At 38.8% G+C, this 20,481-nt stretch overlaps 1 protein-coding gene across 17 annotated transcripts in view; it reads right to left on the reverse strand.

Annotated features, from left to right (window-relative positions):
• The window catches only part of KDM6A (lysine demethylase 6A), a 151,146-nt gene that overhangs the window by 57,459 nt on the left and 73,206 nt on the right, over positions 1 to 20,481 (reverse strand). For 16 of the 17 annotated variants that reach the window (XM_084227157.1, XM_084227155.1, XM_084227153.1 and 13 more), the window contains exons 6-7: positions 12,688 to 12,808; positions 1,161 to 1,215 (exon numbers count right to left, since the gene is read on the reverse strand). In XM_084227157.1, the coding sequence (XP_084083283.1) occupies positions 1,161 to 1,215; positions 12,688 to 12,808 (176 nt within the window). Of the gene's footprint in view, positions 1 to 1,160; positions 1,216 to 12,687; positions 12,809 to 19,240; positions 19,259 to 20,481 lie in introns of those variants that run through there. The other variant, XM_084227158.1, reaches the window with a different exon arrangement.

A 20,481-nucleotide genomic window follows, 5' to 3' on the forward strand; every position in this document is an offset into this window, starting at 1 on the left:
GGCCAGCCCTCTACACAAATCTGGGGGCAGAGGGGACTGGAGGGGAAGGGTTAGGAAAACCTTACAGAAATTCAGAGGTTTAGTGAAAACTGATAAAGTTTGTGAGAAAGAATATGAACAAACAAGAAATACAATAAAGAATCACATGTCTGGTAGAAAAGTAAGAAAAGCCTATTGACTCTGGGAGAATTCTGCAAATTTTTACAAAATTATCTGTGCCTGTTGCTGATAAGTGACAAAGCTTTGAAGACAGCCTTGAAGCACAGCTGGCTCCTTGATATAGCCAGTGGTTTCAGCCACGTGAACAAACTCCCTTTCACTACCTTGCTAATACAATATTCACAATTCTGTCCAGTTTTTAACAGAAATGCTTTTAAATATAATATCCAACACCTCTGAAGTGAGACTTGGGAGGTAACTTAAGCTCTACATGAACAAGTTAAGCTCAAGCATGAAGGTATCTTAAAAACTGAAGAATAATTTCCTTCACAACTCTCTGCCTTTTAATTCTCACAGACTCCAAAACATGGAGAAAAAAATGTTTTCTCTTGCATACAATTCCACTAATTATGGATAAATACCTGCAGGACACTCTGTTACAGCCTACAGAACATTCTGCCTATGACAGATCACACTGCACTAAAGAGTAACATGTTCAAATACAGACTAATAGATAGCTGATATCAAAAAACCAAACAAAAATCAAATATGGTGTTTTTTTCTTATTTCTACAGTAAGACTGATGCTGAATTTTGGATCTATAAATTAAAATGGCACAAAAATAATCACTGAAAAGTTATAGATTATCAAGATGATGCAAACTTTAAAATAATTGGTATTAAATGTGTGCCATGGCACAAGCACCAGGTTTATAAGTACATAAAAAGCAGTCAAACAGTAAGTTTCCTCCAGAATTCAAGCCTTCAGAGTAATGAATAAGCTAAGTCTCAATTTTTACTTATTCCATTTTCTAAAACAATCCACAATTCCACTGGAACATCTGTCACCACTGAGAGAGAGGGAGACAGGTTTAACAGTCTCCCTCTCTCAGTACCAAATCTTTTGATTTTGAAGACCTGGTTCATTAAAAATTCATACAGTTGGAAGCATAAGATTTTAAAAAAGATCCACAACAAAGTAAATACTTATTGGTTACTTACTTTCAGCGTTAGACAAAGTGCAGGGATTGCAGTCAATCAAAGCTAACTGAAAATGCTGGAAAGAAAAAAGAATTATTTGCTTTTCAAACAAAGTAATACTAGCATGTGGGCAAACTACTAAGAGTAAATCAATTTTGTACTTGAAAATCAATACTGCATTTTACCATGTGTCTTAAAAAAAACAGTTTTCAATTTCTGTTCAACTGCTTACTAGAAGAAAGTAAATTTTTTTTTATTGCAAACACTTCAATGCTTCCAGGAATATAAGATAGCAACAGATCTTCATAAAACAACTGGGGTCGCATCTGTAATAATGAAGCATCAAATGAATGGTCAAAACTGGAAGATTAAGTTTTTATACACACAACAGGGACTGCAGACACACCAGCTCACAGCCTCATGAAGATATATACTTAGCACTCAATCCATCTAGAAAAACAGAACACTCCCTAAAACTGAGTGATTTTAAATTTTTTAAAAATTGAACTTTTGTCAAAAGGAATTTAATATGAATACCTCTACATTAGAACAAGAGTTCATAAGGAGGCCATAAGCTTTCACATCCTCTTCTCCAGATGTTGAGAAAACTTCAGTTAAACATTAAAGCTTGTATAATTTTAATCACTTTTTTTTAAGGAATACAAAAAATACCTTTTAAAACACTCTAGGTTCTGAGGTAAGTTTTTCACTCATCTATAAAGAAGGTCACAAGAGCAGAGCAATGAAGTCTGTCTGCAAGTGTCATGTTAATTCACTGACCACTATTTAATTTGAGACACAAGTGTATAAAAATGAATGAAACAGGCACAGAAACTCCAGTGCCTGAGCTTTTCCATAAAGTTTTGAGAAAATCCCCACATGGTGTGAAATTTCAATTGACATATTAGCTCAACAGAGAACACAGGAGCCCAAGAGTCCCCCTATGAAATTCTACTGTTAATTAATATAGTTACTTACAAAATACAGTGTCAGGTGATTGCTAATACACAAAACATGACACTTTAGTATACCTTTTATTTTCTTAGCATAAAAATTATAATTTACATCAAATTATTCAGGGTGCCAAGCTAGGTGGCACTGGGAGCCTACTGCAGTAGCTGGGAAGAAAAAAAGTCTGTATCAATGGAGAGGTGCAACACTTTCTGTATTGTACTCAGAGCTATTAGATGCTACTTAACTTTCCTCATGTCATAATAATTCCTTGAGTACAGTATGTCTATACAAAACACATCTCTAAGATGTCTATGATTTTATCAGACCATCACACTTCCAAATAACCCTAATTTTAATAGGGACAAAATATTCAAAAATTAATGTGTTATCCATAACAAGACATAAGAAGAATGCTGACACTTCCATAAGCTCTAATATACACTGATGCAGCTTCCTCCTCACTCCCTTTCTCAAGATAATTTGTAACAACTAACAGCATGTAAAAAATGAACCAAACTCAAGTTAAATAACAACACAAATTCATTATTAATAATGAACACTTTAGCAATATCCCCCCAGAAGAGAACACAAAAACCAATGGACTCACACTGTAAAATAACTTTTTAACCTTAGCACAAGCATTAAATAATAGCTTACAAATATTAAATATTAGCTTATTTCTCTGCTGTGTCTGTTCCTTTCCCTACTGCTCAGCAGGCAGACAACTTACAGTCTCCCCTCACTTACATTGCAATGCAGGTTGAGTGCCTCAGAGACATCCTTTAGTCTGTTACCATAGTGATTCTACTAAGCAGACAACTTTAAAAAAAAAAAGCCTAAATAAAAATAAAATGCTCTATCTTAAATTGCATTTTGCCTGGCAAAAGAATAAAAAAGGCTCTGGCCTGTACAACTGAGTGTTACTGATCTAAAAGGTACAAAATCCTTCCTGTACAGATGTGTCATCTTGCACCATCACTTACAATTACTATGGAAAGATAAAGCAGAATGGAAAAGATTTGCTCTCACCTAGCAATGCTATTATAAAAAATAAGCAGATCTAAAGAAAAAAGATTGACAACTGTTCTGCAGCAGCTCTTCTGAAGGGTTACTGCAGTGAGAGTCACTGAGAGAAAGCAGGCAACCATGCAAGAATAGCTAACCATTTTAATATAGAAGTATGCCAATAGTATCAAGTGCTATACAGTAAAAAAAAGCAGAAATAGTCTCAGCAATGCCTCCTAAAAAATTAAATATTCACTGCTACAGTAGACAACTTCTGAAATTCAAAAATCCACATTAGGAAATGTGGTAAATTTCTATTTGCACTGTTCACTAATCTACAAATGGTAAAGAAATTGATAAACCTAAGGCAGTAACTACAGAAAAACACACCATTTGCACTACACAGTTATCACAATTAAAAACAATACACAGAAACCCCAGAACCTTTCAAACCAAGAACCTCTGAAATGCACACACACGAACAAACCTACACCTCTTGCCGGATAAATAATACAGAGCTCCCGGTTAAGTACCCAAAATCAGACAAAAAAAACCCCATGCACACATTCTAACACATCAACCTCAAATGCAGACCCACTAATCACAATTACCAGCACCAAAAAATTTAAAAAATAGTAATAATTTCCAACTTCCATTTCTGCAACCAACAGCAGCGGCTGGCAAACATCTGCACCGCTCTCAAATATTGCAGCACTGAGCTGGCTACTGCTGTGTGGAATAGTTGTTATGCAGGAGAGGCCGCTGCAGCTCAGAGACGACACACAATACCTCAAGGCAGACAGCAGTCTATAGAAATTCAAATCCCCAGTAAGAGGATTTACCTAGAAGGCAGTGTTCTGAATGTTAAAAACTAACAGGCTCTTCTCAAGGGCTTCGGCTCAAGGCACAATCACAGAATCGTTTAGGTTAGAAAAGACTTTTTTAAGATCAGCCAAGCCCTAAATCACCTTGATTTGTAGCCATCTGTAATTGCAGAGTTATCTGCAGCCCATTCCATCTACTCTGGAGTCCTTGACTTGCCTCTGATTGTGGAAACAATCCCGAAGATAACCTTTCCAAGGATGAGAGGTACAGTGGATTCCATATAAAGAGAACTGATGAAAGCACTAGGTCTGGTAGTAAAGTCACAGTAATCTGATGCTGATTTAGGTAACTTAACATGCTTTCTCTCACAGAATTAACACCGATGCTTTCAAATGTAACAGGAAAGTACCCAAGGTTTTGTTGTTTCTTTAATCAATAAACGACAAAAGCAAAACGAAACCTTTTCAGTGCAAGATTTTCAGTACTGTCTCTGTTTACATGCAAACCTGAGACCTCTGTAGTGATTCTACTCCCTCCTCCTCTCCAGGGTGACATCAAGTTTAATAGCTCTTGGCTCTGCATATACTCAGCAAGCAAGGCAAGCCATCATCTGAAACCTGACAATCCTCACCGACTTACCATGAAGGAAAGCTCCATCATGACTCAGTAAAATTCTGTCAGGAGATGGCTTTTCCTGCCTGTGTGACCTAGGTGTGATGCCCGTGTTGCTCAGAGCAGCTTTTGTTCACATAAGTAGGACACGGAGAGCCTTGTGTAACCAGCTGGGGCAGGGTGCCAAGCCTCCATTTGCCAGGCATCTCTGGGACCAGAGGAGAGGGTCAGGAGAGGACACGCTACAGAAGCTCATCCTGCTGCTCTCCACTGCTTTCTGAGCTCAGAACGAATTCAGCTCGCAACAGAAAGGTTTGTGTAGTGTAAACACTCAGGTACCTTTGTATAACATTCAAAAAAAAAGCCAACTTACAGATGGGAGAAAAAAAATAAAACCTGCTGGAGGACAGAAGGAATAAAAACCACATATACAAATACACTGAATAGCAGCAGCGCGTTCTGAAAAATCTCGTTCTGACAAGCTCTAAGAGAAAAATGATTTTCAAACAGAAAGATCAGACAAGCTGTATTTTTGCAACCCATAAAAAGGCTGCATCTGAATTTACTGACCAATATCTTATACAGTGATTTTCACAAAGCTATCTCAACACTCCCATTTGCCTCCACTTTTTATGCATTATTTCTGCAACATCAGAATTCAGCTATTGCTGTGCTAACAGCCTGACAGACTGCCAGCAGCAGGAGAGCGTCACAGGGACGGGGATGGCTGGGAGCCTGCGCCGCTGCCGCAGCACCAGCGCAGCCGCAGAGCTGAGCCGCCCCAGCCGGGGTCGTGCCAGGACTCAGCCTCCAGCCCCCACTGCTGCCCAGAAAGCTCAGCTCAGTCCCTGCTGCCGACCTATGGCTACACTCTGAGTATTTTCTGAGTATTGTGTGGCCAGCAGGAGCAGGGACGTCATCCTTCCCCTGTCCCTGGCACTGGTGAGGCCCCATCCTGAGTGCTGTGTCCAGCTCTGCCCCTCAGTTTGGGAAGGATGTTGAGATGCTTGAGCGTGTCCAGAGAAGGACAACAAGGCTGGTGAGGGGTTTGGAGCACAAGCCCTCTGAGGAATGTTTGAAGGAGCTGGGGCTGTTTAGCCTGGAGAAGAGGAGGCTCAGAGGTGCCCTTATTGCTCTCTGCACCTTCCTGGGGGAGGCTGCACACAGGTGGGGTCGGTCTCTCCCACCGGGCAGCACTGACAGAACCAGAGGACACAGTCTCCAGCTACATCTGGGAAGGGATAGGTTAAATATCACGAAGAAATTCTTCACAGAAAGAATAATAAAGTACTGGAATGCTCTTCCCAGGGAGGTGACAGAATCACCATTTCTGGATGTGTTTAAAAAAGCCTGGACATGGCCCTTGGTGCTATAGTCCAGCTGAGGTGTTGGGGCACAGGTTGGACTCGATGATCTTAGAGGTCTCTTCCAACCTCATTATTCTGGGATTTTGTGATTTCTGAGCGCCCTGAATGCCAACCTTGCAGTTTACAGCTACATCTGATAAAAGTGGACCTGTCTGGATGGAGATGCCTCTTAAGGAGAAGGTCCACAAATGAAGCTCACCAGAATCAATGAATATCCTGAGCTGGAAAGGACCCACAGGGGTCACTGAGTCCAGCTCCTGGCCCTGCACAAAACCATCCACAAATGTCCTACCATTGACACTGACCAAACATTTCTTGAGCTCTGCCAGGCTGGCGCTGTGACCACTGCCCTGGGGAGCCTGTTCAGTGCCCAGCCACCCTCTGGGGAAGAGCCTTTTTCTAATATCCAACCTAAACCTCCCCTGACACAGCTCCAGGCCATTCCCTCGGGTCCTGTCACTGTCAGAGAGGAGATCAGTGCCTGCCCTTCCTCTGCCCTTCACAAGGAAGCTGTAACTGCATTGAGGTGTCCCCTCAGTCTCCTCCAGGCTGAAGAGACCAAGTGCCCTCAGCTCCATACGGCTTCTCCTCAAGGTCCTTGCCCGTCTTTATTGCCTTTGGCCACTCTCCAATAACTTCACTTTTTTTTTTTTTTCATTGTGGTGCCCAAAACTGTCCCCAGCACTCGAGGTGAGGCTGTCCCAGAGCAGAGCAGAGCAGGACAATCCCCTCCCTTGCCCAGCTGGTGATGCTGTGCCTGATGCCCCTCAGGACAGGGATGTCCCTCCTGGCTGCCAGGGCGCTGCTGGCTCACGTTCAACCAGCCATCGACTAGAACACCCGGGCCCCTTTCTACAGCCCTCCTCTCCACCACATCATTCCCCAGTCTGTCCATACACCCAGGGTTGCCCCATCCAGCCAATAAGCATATCTAAATATATTGGTTGTCCCACAAATACCCTTAGATTGAACGCTCAACTTCTGAACCACGTATTGCTCCTCCCATGGTGTGTTCTTTCCCACCTCCCAAACGACCGAGGGTGTCACACAGCACAGTAATTCAGTTTTAGCACTTGCTCCTCTTTGTAATCATGGCATTTCTAACATACACCTGCAATTCTCTTTTATAGGAATTAGTCAAAAACCCAAGTGAAACTAGGTAAGAGAGAATAAAAGAGAACACTCTGTAGGGCAGACATCGTGGTATCATTATCCACTGTCAAAACCAGTCACACTAATAACTCTCCTGAAGTTTTGTTACAGTGCCATGCTGCATTAAAAAACTAACATGGATTTACTTCTATGTGTCTTTGCACCACTAACATATGCAAACTACCAAGACTAAGGAAAAATTTCAGTCCCAAATGCTGCTATCCAACCACTTACATTTTTATTGAAATTATCTTTTGATTAATTTCATTTTGCTTTCCACAAAATGCTTTTTTGTGTGAAGTGCTTGAAATCTTGGATATCCAACTTGCAAGAGCCAAAGCCCTTCACCTTGTTTTTTACCTAAAAAAGCAGCAGTTCCTCATAGAATTCAAGACATAAAACTAGACATGAGAAACTAAAACATTTCATAGTAGTATTTTGACTAGTATTTTGACCGGTTATTTTTAATAATTCAAATACATAAGGTTTCAATGCACAATGTTTGAACTTTAATTTAAGCCCATTTGAGAAAGGAAACTAGGTGGTAAAACAGTCCATGAAGGCTCAAAATCAGAAATTTTCATTTTCCTAAATACTTGTTTACTTATTACTCAGAGAAAGAACATAAAACATGAATGCTATATCTATAAGAGTTTTGTGCTAGCATATAATAGCTGCACTAGTTAAAAATATCTTTCATAAGTATATATATACAGGAAAAATATTTGAATAAGTGGTAGAAAAGTGTCTGACTGACTATAAATAAATACTTCAAGCTGTTCATCGGTACATCAGCATTTAATTTCTTTATATTTCATGCATATTCATACAATTCATGCACATTTTAATTCTTTTGCAGCCTTTTTCTTATCCTAATATAAGCAGCATGTCTTAACATTACTAACAAATGAGAATCTTTAGAAGAATAATTAAAAAATTAAAATTATATTTAAATTGATGATTTACGGGCAAGATGAAAGCATAAGCCCGAAGCAAACTACTGGAATAACTGTTTTGTGTATAAAGGAGGAGGAAAAATTTCTGGAAGTGAAACACAGAATCAGTATTTCTACTGAAAGGCAGATAACTGAAAACATGAGAAATTGAGTTCCCACTTTTCTAAAGGTTTTGTTACTGGGTACAGGGTGCACCTGTAATAAAATCAAATAAAATTCCCAAAGCAAAACATTGCTTTGTTTGCTATAAACCAACCTGCTCATGTCCAGCATTCCTACTGACCACCCATTAAAAAAACCCACCCCACAAACCAAACAAAATCCAACATAAGCCACACAATTTCCCTACCACAAATCTCCAAACAAAAGCAAACAAAGCTTCCTCTCATAAAACCAAACCCTCTGAAAATCTGCCCCCTGGCCTCCACTGCTCCCTCAATGTTATCAATCTAATAAATATAAAAAACAAGGATTTCTTTTCTCCCTTAAGTATAAATTCTGTATTCGAAGGGCTTTCAGGATCATGGCTCTAAATCCCCACTAAAACCAGGAGACTTCAACAGCAGCAAGCAGGATGAGCACCAGAAGGTTTCCCACAGCTGTCACCTGGTGCTCAGCTCCCAGATCTCACAGGGCTCTGGATCAGTATGTTGTACTGGAATGTCCTCCAAAATTCTCTTAGAAATCTTTCATTCCCACATAATTTTCTAAAAATTGTTTAAGATTCAACAGTACTTAAAAGAAGAACTGAGACACACATGCAAGACAGGATGATGACATGAACCTATGAAAAAAGGAGGCCAGATTTTAAAAAATATCTTCAATGAATAGGAAAATGACCATGACAGGAAGTGGCATGTCAGAAATAATGTGGCATGAACTCAAAAGTGTGACTATTTTTTCCAATTACATTTACCCAGTAAATAAAAAGATGCATTATATTCCTAGAGATCTTGCTTTAGTCTCCTTTCAGATTCTCACAGCGCCACTACAGCTCCCACCATGGAACAGAGTATTCCTTGTGTCATTTGTAAGAAACAGTGATCACGAAAGGGGCAGCAAGACATAGTGAACTAAAAAAGCTGGACTGTGAGGTGAACCTCAGTAGCATGGTGTTGCTACAGTCATCAATGCATAAAAAGAAATCCATCCCCCAAGTCACTGGCAGTTAATTTTGGAATGAATTGTACTTTTCTGATCAAAGGGGAAAATTCAGCTTTCCTGTCTCACCTCTGGAGGTAACATGGCCCAATCTGCCAGGTTACACAAGGACTGTTTTTTTTTTTCAACCAGAAGGGACACTTTTTTTCATTAATGTAAGCCTGAAGGACAAGTAATTTTCAACAGCATTGGTGTTGCAAGACTTTATGGCAATGGGGTAACAGAGAAAGTCAAGGATTCTCACAGTAATTTGCAAATCTTAACTGCAGAACAGGCAAAACCAGTAATTGATTTTGAAAAACACTGGGAGTTGATTTTATGCTTGTTAAACAGCACTCTAGCAATTATCTTGATCATCAACATCTTAAAATAGTAAAAATTAATTTTGTGCTTAAATTGCTTACATAAAATACGGATGATTTATGTTAATGCTCTAAAATTGTGAAAAACATGAAATATATGACCTTCAGACTTCCATCTTCCCCCTTTGCCTGAAGTCTCTTACTGACAATGCCTCTCACTGACAATGACTCATCTGTTGGCAATGGTTTATTCTTAGCAATTACAGACTTAACATGAATGTTTAAATACCATCAAAAACATTATGATATTTCAAAGTACTTTAATGCGACGTTGGTACAATCTGTGAAATCCAGAGCAGCCACAAGCGAATAGCAGATGAAAAAGCCACTTCCACTTTCTGCCTCCATGTGAATGGGGAGCTCAAACTGGGCAAAGAGCCCCAGGAAAAAGGTCTGTGCTCAAGGCCTGTCACAGGCAGGCTGGATCCCAACCCCCTTAATTACTCTGTAAAATCCTGGATCCCTTTAAAAAGATCCACAAAACCAAAAAAGGCACAACAAGACAAGTCTGTCTTTTTATTGCTTTGGGTTTCTTATCTTTCTTTTGTTCAAAGATGAGATACTGTGTCTCAGAGAACGAGACAGACATTGTGTGAAAACATCCCTTCACACTCTTTCCTCACATCCCTTCCCCATTTTACACTCCCCATCCTTGAGCATAACCAGTGCACCAGCACTTCATTCTCTTCACTAAGGAAGCATTTTCTGTTTTGCCTCTCCTATTCTCATCACCCAGAGTTCTGGTTTAAGGTGTGGTTTTTTTAAATCACAGTCTGATTAACTTTTAAAGAAGCTACAGCCTTGTTCTACTTAATTCTCCCCTCAACTGACACATTGTGATGTTGAACTGCTAAGTGTCAATCAGTAACACTTTGTTTTCAAACAAAGTAGGTAAGTCCTGGGACTGCACCTTAAATCCACAGCTGAGCTGAACTGGGAACAGCTCAAAGTGCTTGAGACCGAGTTCCACTGGGTCTTTTGCTCCTCACTGTTACTCTTTACTAAGGAGTGCAACCTCCATAGCAAAGAAGAAAACCAGAAACTCTGCTTCAGGTGTCTCAGTTGGTAATTCCAGAGCAGTTTCCCATTACATTTTGAACCAGAAGGGGTAAGACAGCTCCATCCCCTCCTTCCCATTCCATCAACCTTGCACTGGATGTACCAACCAGGCCATCTCAAGCTGAGCTGGCTCAGACTTCTGATCCACCTCAGTCTGCAAATGGGGAAAAGCAAAAAAATGAAAAATCACTTGATTCAATGTGGCTGAGAGTGCTGAATGAGGCAATCAGGATTGCAAGGTAGAAAATGAGACAAACTTTTAGGAACAAGCTGCAGTTATATTGCTTTAAGAAAAATATGAAACCATCTTCAATGCAAACACCCATGTTCATTTCACCATCCTTTGAAGACCATCCCTTTGCCCCAGGGTAACCTGCTTTTGTTGTGGCCATTTGTTTTCTTAAGTGACTTAACCATATGCCACATAAAAGCAATGGAATCATGATAATTTTGAAATAAAAAGATTAATTTCTTTCTGTTTTCAAAATACTACTTTGGTGTTTTTCCCATTTGTAGCTGGTGTTTTGAAAACTTGAAGTTTGGTATACTCAAAATCCTCATGGTGAGTGATTTGTTTTGCAAAGTAGTGAACATCAAACACAAGAAATTATTTAGATTGAGTTATCATAATATTTATTTAAATACCTGATTCACTGACAGAACTGCAAATTTTATGGCACAGCAGTAAAAGGTTATTATTTCTTGATCAATTTATATCAAAAATTAAAATAATATAATCAACTAGGTTGGAAAAGACCTTTTTGAGATCACTGAGTTTCTTCTACTACTTGTTTAGAAGACGACCACCTCCTTGTAAATTTAATCTTGTTTTCTCCCAGCTTCTTCAAAAATAAAACCAAAATGTACTTCAGCAATTATTTTATTTCATATATATCATGACATACCAAATCTGTGCCATAGTATAAGGAAATAGGATCACCCAAGCTCTCACATAATCCCTTTCTCAAGAGTGATCTACCTCTACCTCTCCTTGCTCTCTTTCACCATTCACTGCATGGAATCTTTTCTACTCCTCTGCGCAATTTCCAACCCTACCAATCTCTGTAGGTGAAACCTTGGACTCTGGATGAAAAGGGAAGCCTGGGGAGAGAACTTCCCCTCATCACAAAAACAGAAAGGAAAAATTGAGAGTAACACTCTACTCTTACAAATCTTGGACAATGTGATTCTGAAACCCAAGAAAACAATCTGCCAAGAAAAGAAAGCCATAGATTCTTGAAAACAAAACACTTATTGTTTTCAATAATTTTGAGGGAAGATTAATATGCAGAAATGTGTTTACAAATTGCACTTAATTACAAAATTCTCAGCCCTGCAGGTGTACTTATCACCACATGCAAGTCTGTTAAAAGAACACTTCCTTTTTCCAAGACACGTAACAGCTAAATTTAGAGGCCAGGAAGGAAAGGACATGTGGGTAGAGTAGAAAATGGAAAGAGGAAAAACATGGGCAAATGTGCTGAATGGAGGGAGATAAAATGTCAGATTACAATCAGAGACCAGAAAAGAATGTAAATAGTAAGGAATCTGAAGAAGTACAGAAGAAACAAAGCACTGTGTTACCATTAACCATTTTCAACTGATTAGCCAGAAACTGTTGCCTTAGAAGCTGACTCTCAAGCCAGGAAATAAAAGAATAATTAACTGCTAGAAAATTAACAATTACATTAAAAAAGACATCATTTTGCATAAAAACTTTCTAGTTCACTAATTCCAAGAACTTCCAGTTTACAACAGGGAAGCTAGGGGGGGAAAAAAGGAGTATAAAAATAAAAGATCAAATAATGCAAGTTGCTATTTTTTTTTTCCCTTAGCTCTCAGTACAACCTCACTCTCTCTAGGTTTACTATTTTAACAAGAGCCCTACACCAAATTTTTCATCTGGAGTGTAGCACCTCACACACCTCAAACCTATCCTTCTTCTGTTAGGACTAAGACACTTCACATTAAAGCACTTCAATTTCTTTAGCAGGTGGCCTGTGATGGTTCCATGCTTATGCATTCCTTGCAGCTTTAAGATGCAACACACAACTTGTAAGAAATGTCAATTCAATTTGAAAGGACTTAAACCTACCTTTAAACTAGACTCATAGTCTGTGTTCACTTTGAACATAAGCCCAAGTCGCAAATGAATTTCCTTGGCTCGACAAAAGCTGGGATCAACATAAAGCGCCTCCTGAAATGCTTTAATTGCCCTGAAAGAAAAACACAGATTACAAAAATGATGTTTTACTAAAGTATTACTCTATAATCAATGCTTTTTTATATAGCTAACAAAGTGGATCAGAAAGTAATTGTTACAGGAGAAAATAACAAAATAATGGTTAACATGTAACATTTTTGGTGCATGACTTTTGATTCTTTAAGGATTGAGTAATTTTGAACTCCAGATATCCTCATGTATTTGAAAGTCTAATCTTCTCTATTAATTTAGAGAAACTAATTTGCTGCATGAAATACACTAACATATCTGATATTTCAGAGAGGATGACTCACAAATTAGTTACAAAATTAGTGCAAGTTCACTTATAACAGCCAGGTGGCTTTTGATTCCAGCAGTGCAGACCCCCAAGCAGCAGCAGAGGAGAAATCACACACATCTCCTCCCACTGCACCAACCTGCTCCTTTTTCTACTTTCTCCTCCCTTCTCTAGCACCAGTGCCACACAAGAACTCAACTAATACCAATTGCTCCATTACTTCCAAATGCAGACATAAAAGCCTGCCAGCTCCTCACACAGTAACTTTCTTTCATATTCCCATGATATGTGAAGATGGCTCTGATTCTACTTCCTTACCTTCAAATCCTCTCTGACTTGTCTCTGTTTATGATGGCACCATACCAGATAAAACAGAAATGCCATCTAACAACTCCATCTTGGAGCAGAAACAAAGTGACTCTAAACAGGACTGTTTTGCCTCTCAGGCCACTGCGTAAAACTAGGGCAGCTGAAATGCAACTAAAAGATAATAGAATTAAAGTCACAGAGGAATTAAGAAAGAAGCTAAGTCTCATTGTTGCCCGAAATCCAATGACAGGTTGAAACAAAATCCCTTCCTGTACACCACTGGTCACACAAGAAGAGAAATCAGAACCAGCCCCTCTTGGGGCAGAGTTGAGCCCCAGGCCAGAGAACACAATCCCCTCTGCTGCCCCTGGAAGCCCACAGCTGGGTGCCAAGGGGGCAGGTGACAGGGCAGTCTCTGTGGGGAACTGGACCTGCTGTGGAGCAGGGACAAAATCACTCTCTTAAAGCATGCTGATTTAATTCCTACTCTCCAAGTACAGTATTATTTATAAAGACTAAAGGTTGGTTAGCAGATGCAATGCAAAATTCAACAAAGATTTTTCACAGACTTTTTTACTTACAACACACATAAATTATTATTTCTGAATCCTTCAGCAAAAACACTCCTGCTCTAAAATTCTTAAAGGCTTTTTTCTCATCCATGGCAAAGCAAACCAAAGGCACAGAACTTCCTCTAGACAATGCAACTGTATGTACCTGAAGCATTATCTGACTTCTTTAAATAGAACTTAAGAGTAGATAGGCTTGAAAAAAGTATTAAATTTTTATTGTGGAACTGAAGCTTCCTCTATCACAATCCTTCAGGAAGGCTCTCTTTACCCAGTACCCTCCTCTCCTGCCAGCATATGGAAAATGAGCAAGTGAAGTGCTGAAGGGACGTCTCTGCACCAGAGCTAAGCTCTCTCACATCTCATCTGAATTTCCCTGAAATCCTATGGTGTGGTGAAGCACAAAGCCCGTATCTACACTGAATTCATAACAAACAAAGATCCTTGTCTCACAACACCATGCTCATCTTCATCATCTAAAAAACAGAGATTAAACTGAAAGGCCAAAGACTGGGCTGATCACTAAGTATCAGCACATATTTTAAGCTAGGCTTTTGCTACGCCAGAAGATAGATTCTATTATTGCGTATTTTCATTTGTCTTAACTCTAATATGGGCACTAGGTATATAATCCACTGGTATTTAAAATCCACTACCTGTAACTTATTCAAAGACAATATCCTAAGTCCCACCAAAGGAAGAAAACCACTGTCTATAATTCCAGTGAAAGAGAAAACAAAAATTGGGAATGAAGACATAGCAGTTCTATAGCACATCACACAGAGTGACCACACTAACACTCTGTAAACTTCATATTCCTCATTTAGCTATCCTTGATTGATCAGAAAATAGTATTTCCCTATTTCCCCTATGTCACATCCTCACTGAAAAGATCATCAAAGAGAGGATTTCTAAAAAAGTTTAAGAGAATCTGAGTGCCACAAAAATATTTCTGTAGTCTCTTGCTTACTGAACAGGAAATATAAATCATTGACACTGTTGAGCAATGGAGTAAAACAAAGCCAAAAATATAATTAAAAGCTTTCCAGGACAGTTTTCAAATTTAGTTTGAATGTATATTGTCCTTCATTCAAAAACCAAGAATGTTGCCTACCCCAGTCTCTCAGAGGAGCACATCAGTAGACAACAGGGAAGACTATGTCACATTTAGTAAGAAACTGCTGGTCACAGAGACCATGCTTTGAGTAAGGTTTATCTCTGCATAGATGAAAGTAACTAAAAATCAAATTTTACCTTTTACTTAAAACTAGTGTTAATTCCATATTGGTTTTACAATTTGTAGTTTTTTACTGGATGACATGCATGAATAATAAAATACAGAAACTACTCCCACCAATGTGAAAAGAGGCATCACCGAAATTTCCTCAATTAAGTGATCTGAAAGAGCATTTTCAACATTTTTTACCAGTGGTAGGTACTCATGTCTAATTCAATAACTACAACCTCATTTAAATACTCAGTAGAATTTTTATAGAATAAAATAGTCAAGCTCTGAAAAGGCATTTACTTATTAACTCTTACAGACAGATGAGCAATTTTACATCACAGCTGAATTAATATTGATGTAATTTTGCCTGCAGGAAACATTTAAACAAAATAGCAACATGCTCCCAATTACAGGACACATCAAGAACATACTTTCCACTGCCATGCCCAGAGCTCCAGACTCATTCCCTTACTATCAAACAGCAGAACATCTGCAGCAGCACTGACACCCATTCCACAGTTGGGCCTTCCAGACACAGCAGGAGTCACTTCCTTCTTGTACAGATCTTTGTTTACTCTCAAACATCTCTAATCCCATTTCTGTTCTCCATCCAAGCCTACACCCAGAAATTTGTGGGTCTGGAGGATCCAAGGCATCCAAGCTACCCAGATGTTCTCCCTCAAAGCTCTTGTATGGCTTGACCAAAACCAGAAGTGCAGATGTGACCCAACAGCTGGATGAGTCCAACAGTCCAACAGCTTCCTTCAGGGCTGATGGCACAGAGCCTTCCCCAAGTCAGTTTGGAGTCTCCCCCGCTAATCCACTGCCCTTCATGCACAGACAGAACTTCTCATCTCACTCCTTCAGCAGACTAAACATACAACAAACCAAAGGAAAAATTATCAAATGAAAGGCCAGGAGCTCTCAAACTGCAGAAGTAAATAAGAGTCATTGAATTCAGCAAGAGACGATTTTCCTTTTGTTCTCTGATGATACTGACACCTGCATGGTGAGACACAATGCTGGTTAAGTCTGCTAGAATTTATTGAAATTAAATAAGGATTTTCTCCAAGGATGAGGACATTTCTCTTAACAAGCAGGAAAGGCTATTCTAACACTTCACAAAATGGGAAAGCAGGACTGGAAAACAGACGCTACAAAGAATGAAAAGCACCTCTGGACTTTCATTTTACACAGCACTGCTACAGAAATTCAGGAAAAATAAAAATGACATCTCCAAATCAAGACTGCCAGAATCAATACTGCAGCTATTGTCCCACCCACTAATCTATACAACAATGCCCTCCATTATGAAAGTGAAGAAACCAGGTGAATAATAAATATATTATTATATTAAACATTTAGCGAACTCTCATATGACTTTTACTGGATGGTTTTCTTGAATAGACTGTGAATAAAATCAGCTTTGTGCTAGGCAAAAGAATATAATAAAAGAACATCAATTTAACTATTCAGAAGTTATCACTTTTGTACATTTCAAACAAAACCCATGAAAATCAGAGTGAGCGTACAAAATAAAAGAACCTAACATTATTCTCATGTCACTTGATGCAGTTGGAATGAAACTTTCTTTTTTGTGTTCTTACCCTCTTTCAATTTTCTGACCACCTATTTTAAGCCTCACATCGTTTTACAGCCTTAATGGAAGTGATGTGAGGCTATCAGGGACAAATTTCTATTTGAAACTCATAATCACAGTTTGAACATAAACAAAGTGTTTATGAAACATTTTTACAGTCTTTAGCTACAACTCTTCTGTCCAGAGGGCTGCAACAGCTGAATGGCAAAATATTTTGAGTAGCAAAGTTTTTAAACATTTCTCTAGAACAGCAGCTGGGAGTAGTTTTTTTTCCGTAGCATTAGCAGAGTTTTCAGCAATCCAAGAGTAGTTTGCTATGAAATCACAGCAAGATAAGATAATGAAAAAAAAGTTAACTGTGCACTTTGTTAGTGGTTAATTACTACATGCATGTGTACTCTACACGTACATTCCCATTTTATATACCTGAAAAATACATATATATATAGATCCAGCCACCTGAAACCTGAGAAATATTTGACAAAGCAGTCTCTACAGACTGTGTGTTTAAAATTTTAGAGGTCTCCACTTGGCAGTGTGCATTCCTACACACCCCACTATATGCTTGACCTTCTATGTGGACAAACCCAGTCAGAAGCAAGAGATGTTGGTTTTAGATATCTTTATATCTAGATATTGAACAGATGATGACAGTGCTTCTGCTTTGGGAAGGATCAGGGAGCAGAGGGGTCAGGAAGTTCCCCTCAGGAATTACTGGTTTTCCACAGCAGTCTTTAGTCATGATGAAGGTGAGGGAAAGGGTCTTTGGCTTTTTTCAGGGTCACTGCTGAAGGACTGAGTTTTCTGTAACACTCAGCTCCTACAGCTGCTAAGGAATCCCTGAACTGAGGAGCCTCAGGGCAAAGAGCCCAAATGGGGCAATCAGGGTGACTGATCTCAGTCTCCTGTCAGATGTTTCTGAGCAATCTGGAGCCTTTCTCAGCTGTCCAGCAATTTGCCAGGCCACTGAAAACACTGCAGGCTGGCCTTGGAGTACCACAGTTGGTACACTGGGATCCACAGGGTGTGAAATTCCATTTCAGGACACAACGTCAGAACCTGGGCTCCATCTTTTCATCTTGATGGAAGTCAGTGGAATCAGCAGATAAGGGAGGCAGACTCAGAATTTTCACTTAAGTGGACAAAAAATTTGGTATCCAAGCCACTACACCTGGGTGCAGGTATTTCACAGAAATGAAGGACAGCCTTGGACTAACTGTTAAAATTCTTTAATAATGTTCAATCTATAACACAACTATGGAGGGCATGAAATTATTGAAGTTATGTGAATATCTCATTCTACTGGTTTTCTACTTTAACTGAGAAACAGGGAAACAACAGTAAAAAACCACTTACTGCCTGATGATAAATGGTGTAAAAGAAGGGAGTATCAAAATTTCACATCTTTCAGACCTGTTTTACTGCAGTTGGTTCAATTTATTGAGATGATACCTTATGACACATCTTGCTATAATTGTGTGAAATAGATTTGGTCTGATTACACTATTGCAGCATTCATATATATGTTGAGGACTTTTAATTCTTACATGAACAGTTAAACAAAATCACCAACATAAAATGATCTAACAGCTAAGATTTGTACTTAAGATAATGCTGCAATGCTGCTCTAGTATATAAAAATATGTACAATATTGAATTACAGTGAACTGCATTAAGAGTCTTGGAACCAATCCAACACATCTTTTATGAAAGCTGGACAACTTTAAAAATAATATAAAATATATGAACAAAAATTCTAAAGCTGATCTTATTCCCACTTGCTTTTTTTATGATCCCTGTTTATATGAGACATGAAAAAACCTCAAGTATTTCTCACCCCTTCTTTTAGGAGGATTATGTACTTCCCTCTTTTTAAAGTCTCTGAATTTATGAAGCAGTGGTGTCAAAAAAACCAGTTCATGGATGAATCAGAATAAATAAACCACCTTAAATAGTCTTGAATACTTGAACAGTCTTCCTCTGCCTGCTAGAAATATCGAGATCCATGTCCTCTATGAGCATAAACAAATAAATGCAGCAGGAAGACAGATTAGCATTTCACTCTGGAAGAGGATTCCTGGCAATCTGTGAGAGTTCTGTGGAGGATTAAGGTCTTCAAAGAAGAACACCTATTGTAAATGACTTGCTATCATCTCCAAGTCTATTGTGATTTTGTCACATCTGAATACCAACAACCCGATATCCCTCTGCTCTAGGCCCCAAAAAATCACAGAAAAGGGGAAAGAAAGGCCCTCAGGGGGATTAAAAATCAAAACTGCACACAAAAATGCAGTTTTGGATTTTCTTTCTTTAAAAATTATTGGATTTTCTTTCTTTAAAAATTCTACCCAATACTTTCATGGTACACAATGTCCTTAACAGCACACTATACATAACTTTGTTGTATGAATGAAATGGAAAATACAGTTACTCTACTCAACCTTAATATGAGATCTATGTGCAGTTCTTTAAGTTAGGACATCAGCTTACACTCGTGCTGTCAACAAGTGAAGAAAAATCTCAATTAATTCAAAGCTCTAATTTATGAATACTACATAGCATAATCTGTTGATGGGAAAAGCCTATGTTGAACAGGTGGCTTTTCAAAAAATTAATTACTCTAAATCTAACTGCTTTGTCTAATTTATCTTACAGTTTATCTACCATTTCACAGTGCAAACTGTAACAAGATACAGCTTGTAATAAATGGTGCACAAAATACTTTTGAATGCTAAATGATGAAAACAAGACTATGTAGCAACTAGAATGTTCTGAAACTTGGTAAAATTCAACCAAGTCTCATCACAACCTTAAAACAATGGACTCTCAGGCTTTCTCTAAACTTTTCTATTCTTCTCTTGTTAATTAGAATGCAACAGAATTGCATGCCCTGTATAATACAACAAAGGACATTAATTTCACCACTATCAGTAAAAAAGCTTCAAGATAAAATAATCCATGTTTTGAATGCATAATTTAAACAACTTATTCTAATTTGAAGAATAAAAGCTTATGCAGGTTATCCTGAGTAAAGTATGAATCTTTTGCCTTAGATATACATAGAAACAATTTAAGGAGAGCTGGGGGAGAAATCCTGCTCCATTGTTCCCAACCATCAGTCAGTGGTCACTCACTGCATCCCTAACTGCAATCAGGCTTAGCTCAGTAACACAATGGAACTTTTAGTGATCAATCAAGTACTGAAGTCACACTTACTGTACTAACAGTCTCTGTACTGAGTGTAAAACAGCACTGACCTAAACACTGCACCTTTCTGACTTCTCCCCCCATGAATTAACTCTATCTCCACAGGATTAAACACCAATAGAAGTCTGAGGACCTTTGAACAGAGCTCCAGTGACTGAGTCCATTCCATTCACCACTCTCATCGCTGATAAAGTAAAGCCAAAACCCCAACTGAAACCCAACCCTCCCCCACCCTGAACAAGAGCCCTGCTCAGTCCTCAAAGCCCTGGCAGAAATTACAACTCTTAACCCTGAGTTTTTTCAACTGATTGAAACACTGATTCTATCCAAGCCTATCGCTTCTCATATCCAAACCCTTCACCTAATGCAGCTCTGTCAAAATTTCTGCCTACCAAGCAAAATGAAAACAAGCCCAATTCACCACCTCTCTGCCAAGAAGGTTTTTTATAAGAGGCTTTCCAACAAACCCAGGCCA

This window comes from Fringilla coelebs (assembly GCF_963513975.1).
Source record: "Fringilla coelebs genome assembly, chromosome: 2".
Classification (NCBI taxonomy): domain Eukaryota; kingdom Metazoa; phylum Chordata; class Aves; order Passeriformes; family Fringillidae; genus Fringilla; species Fringilla coelebs.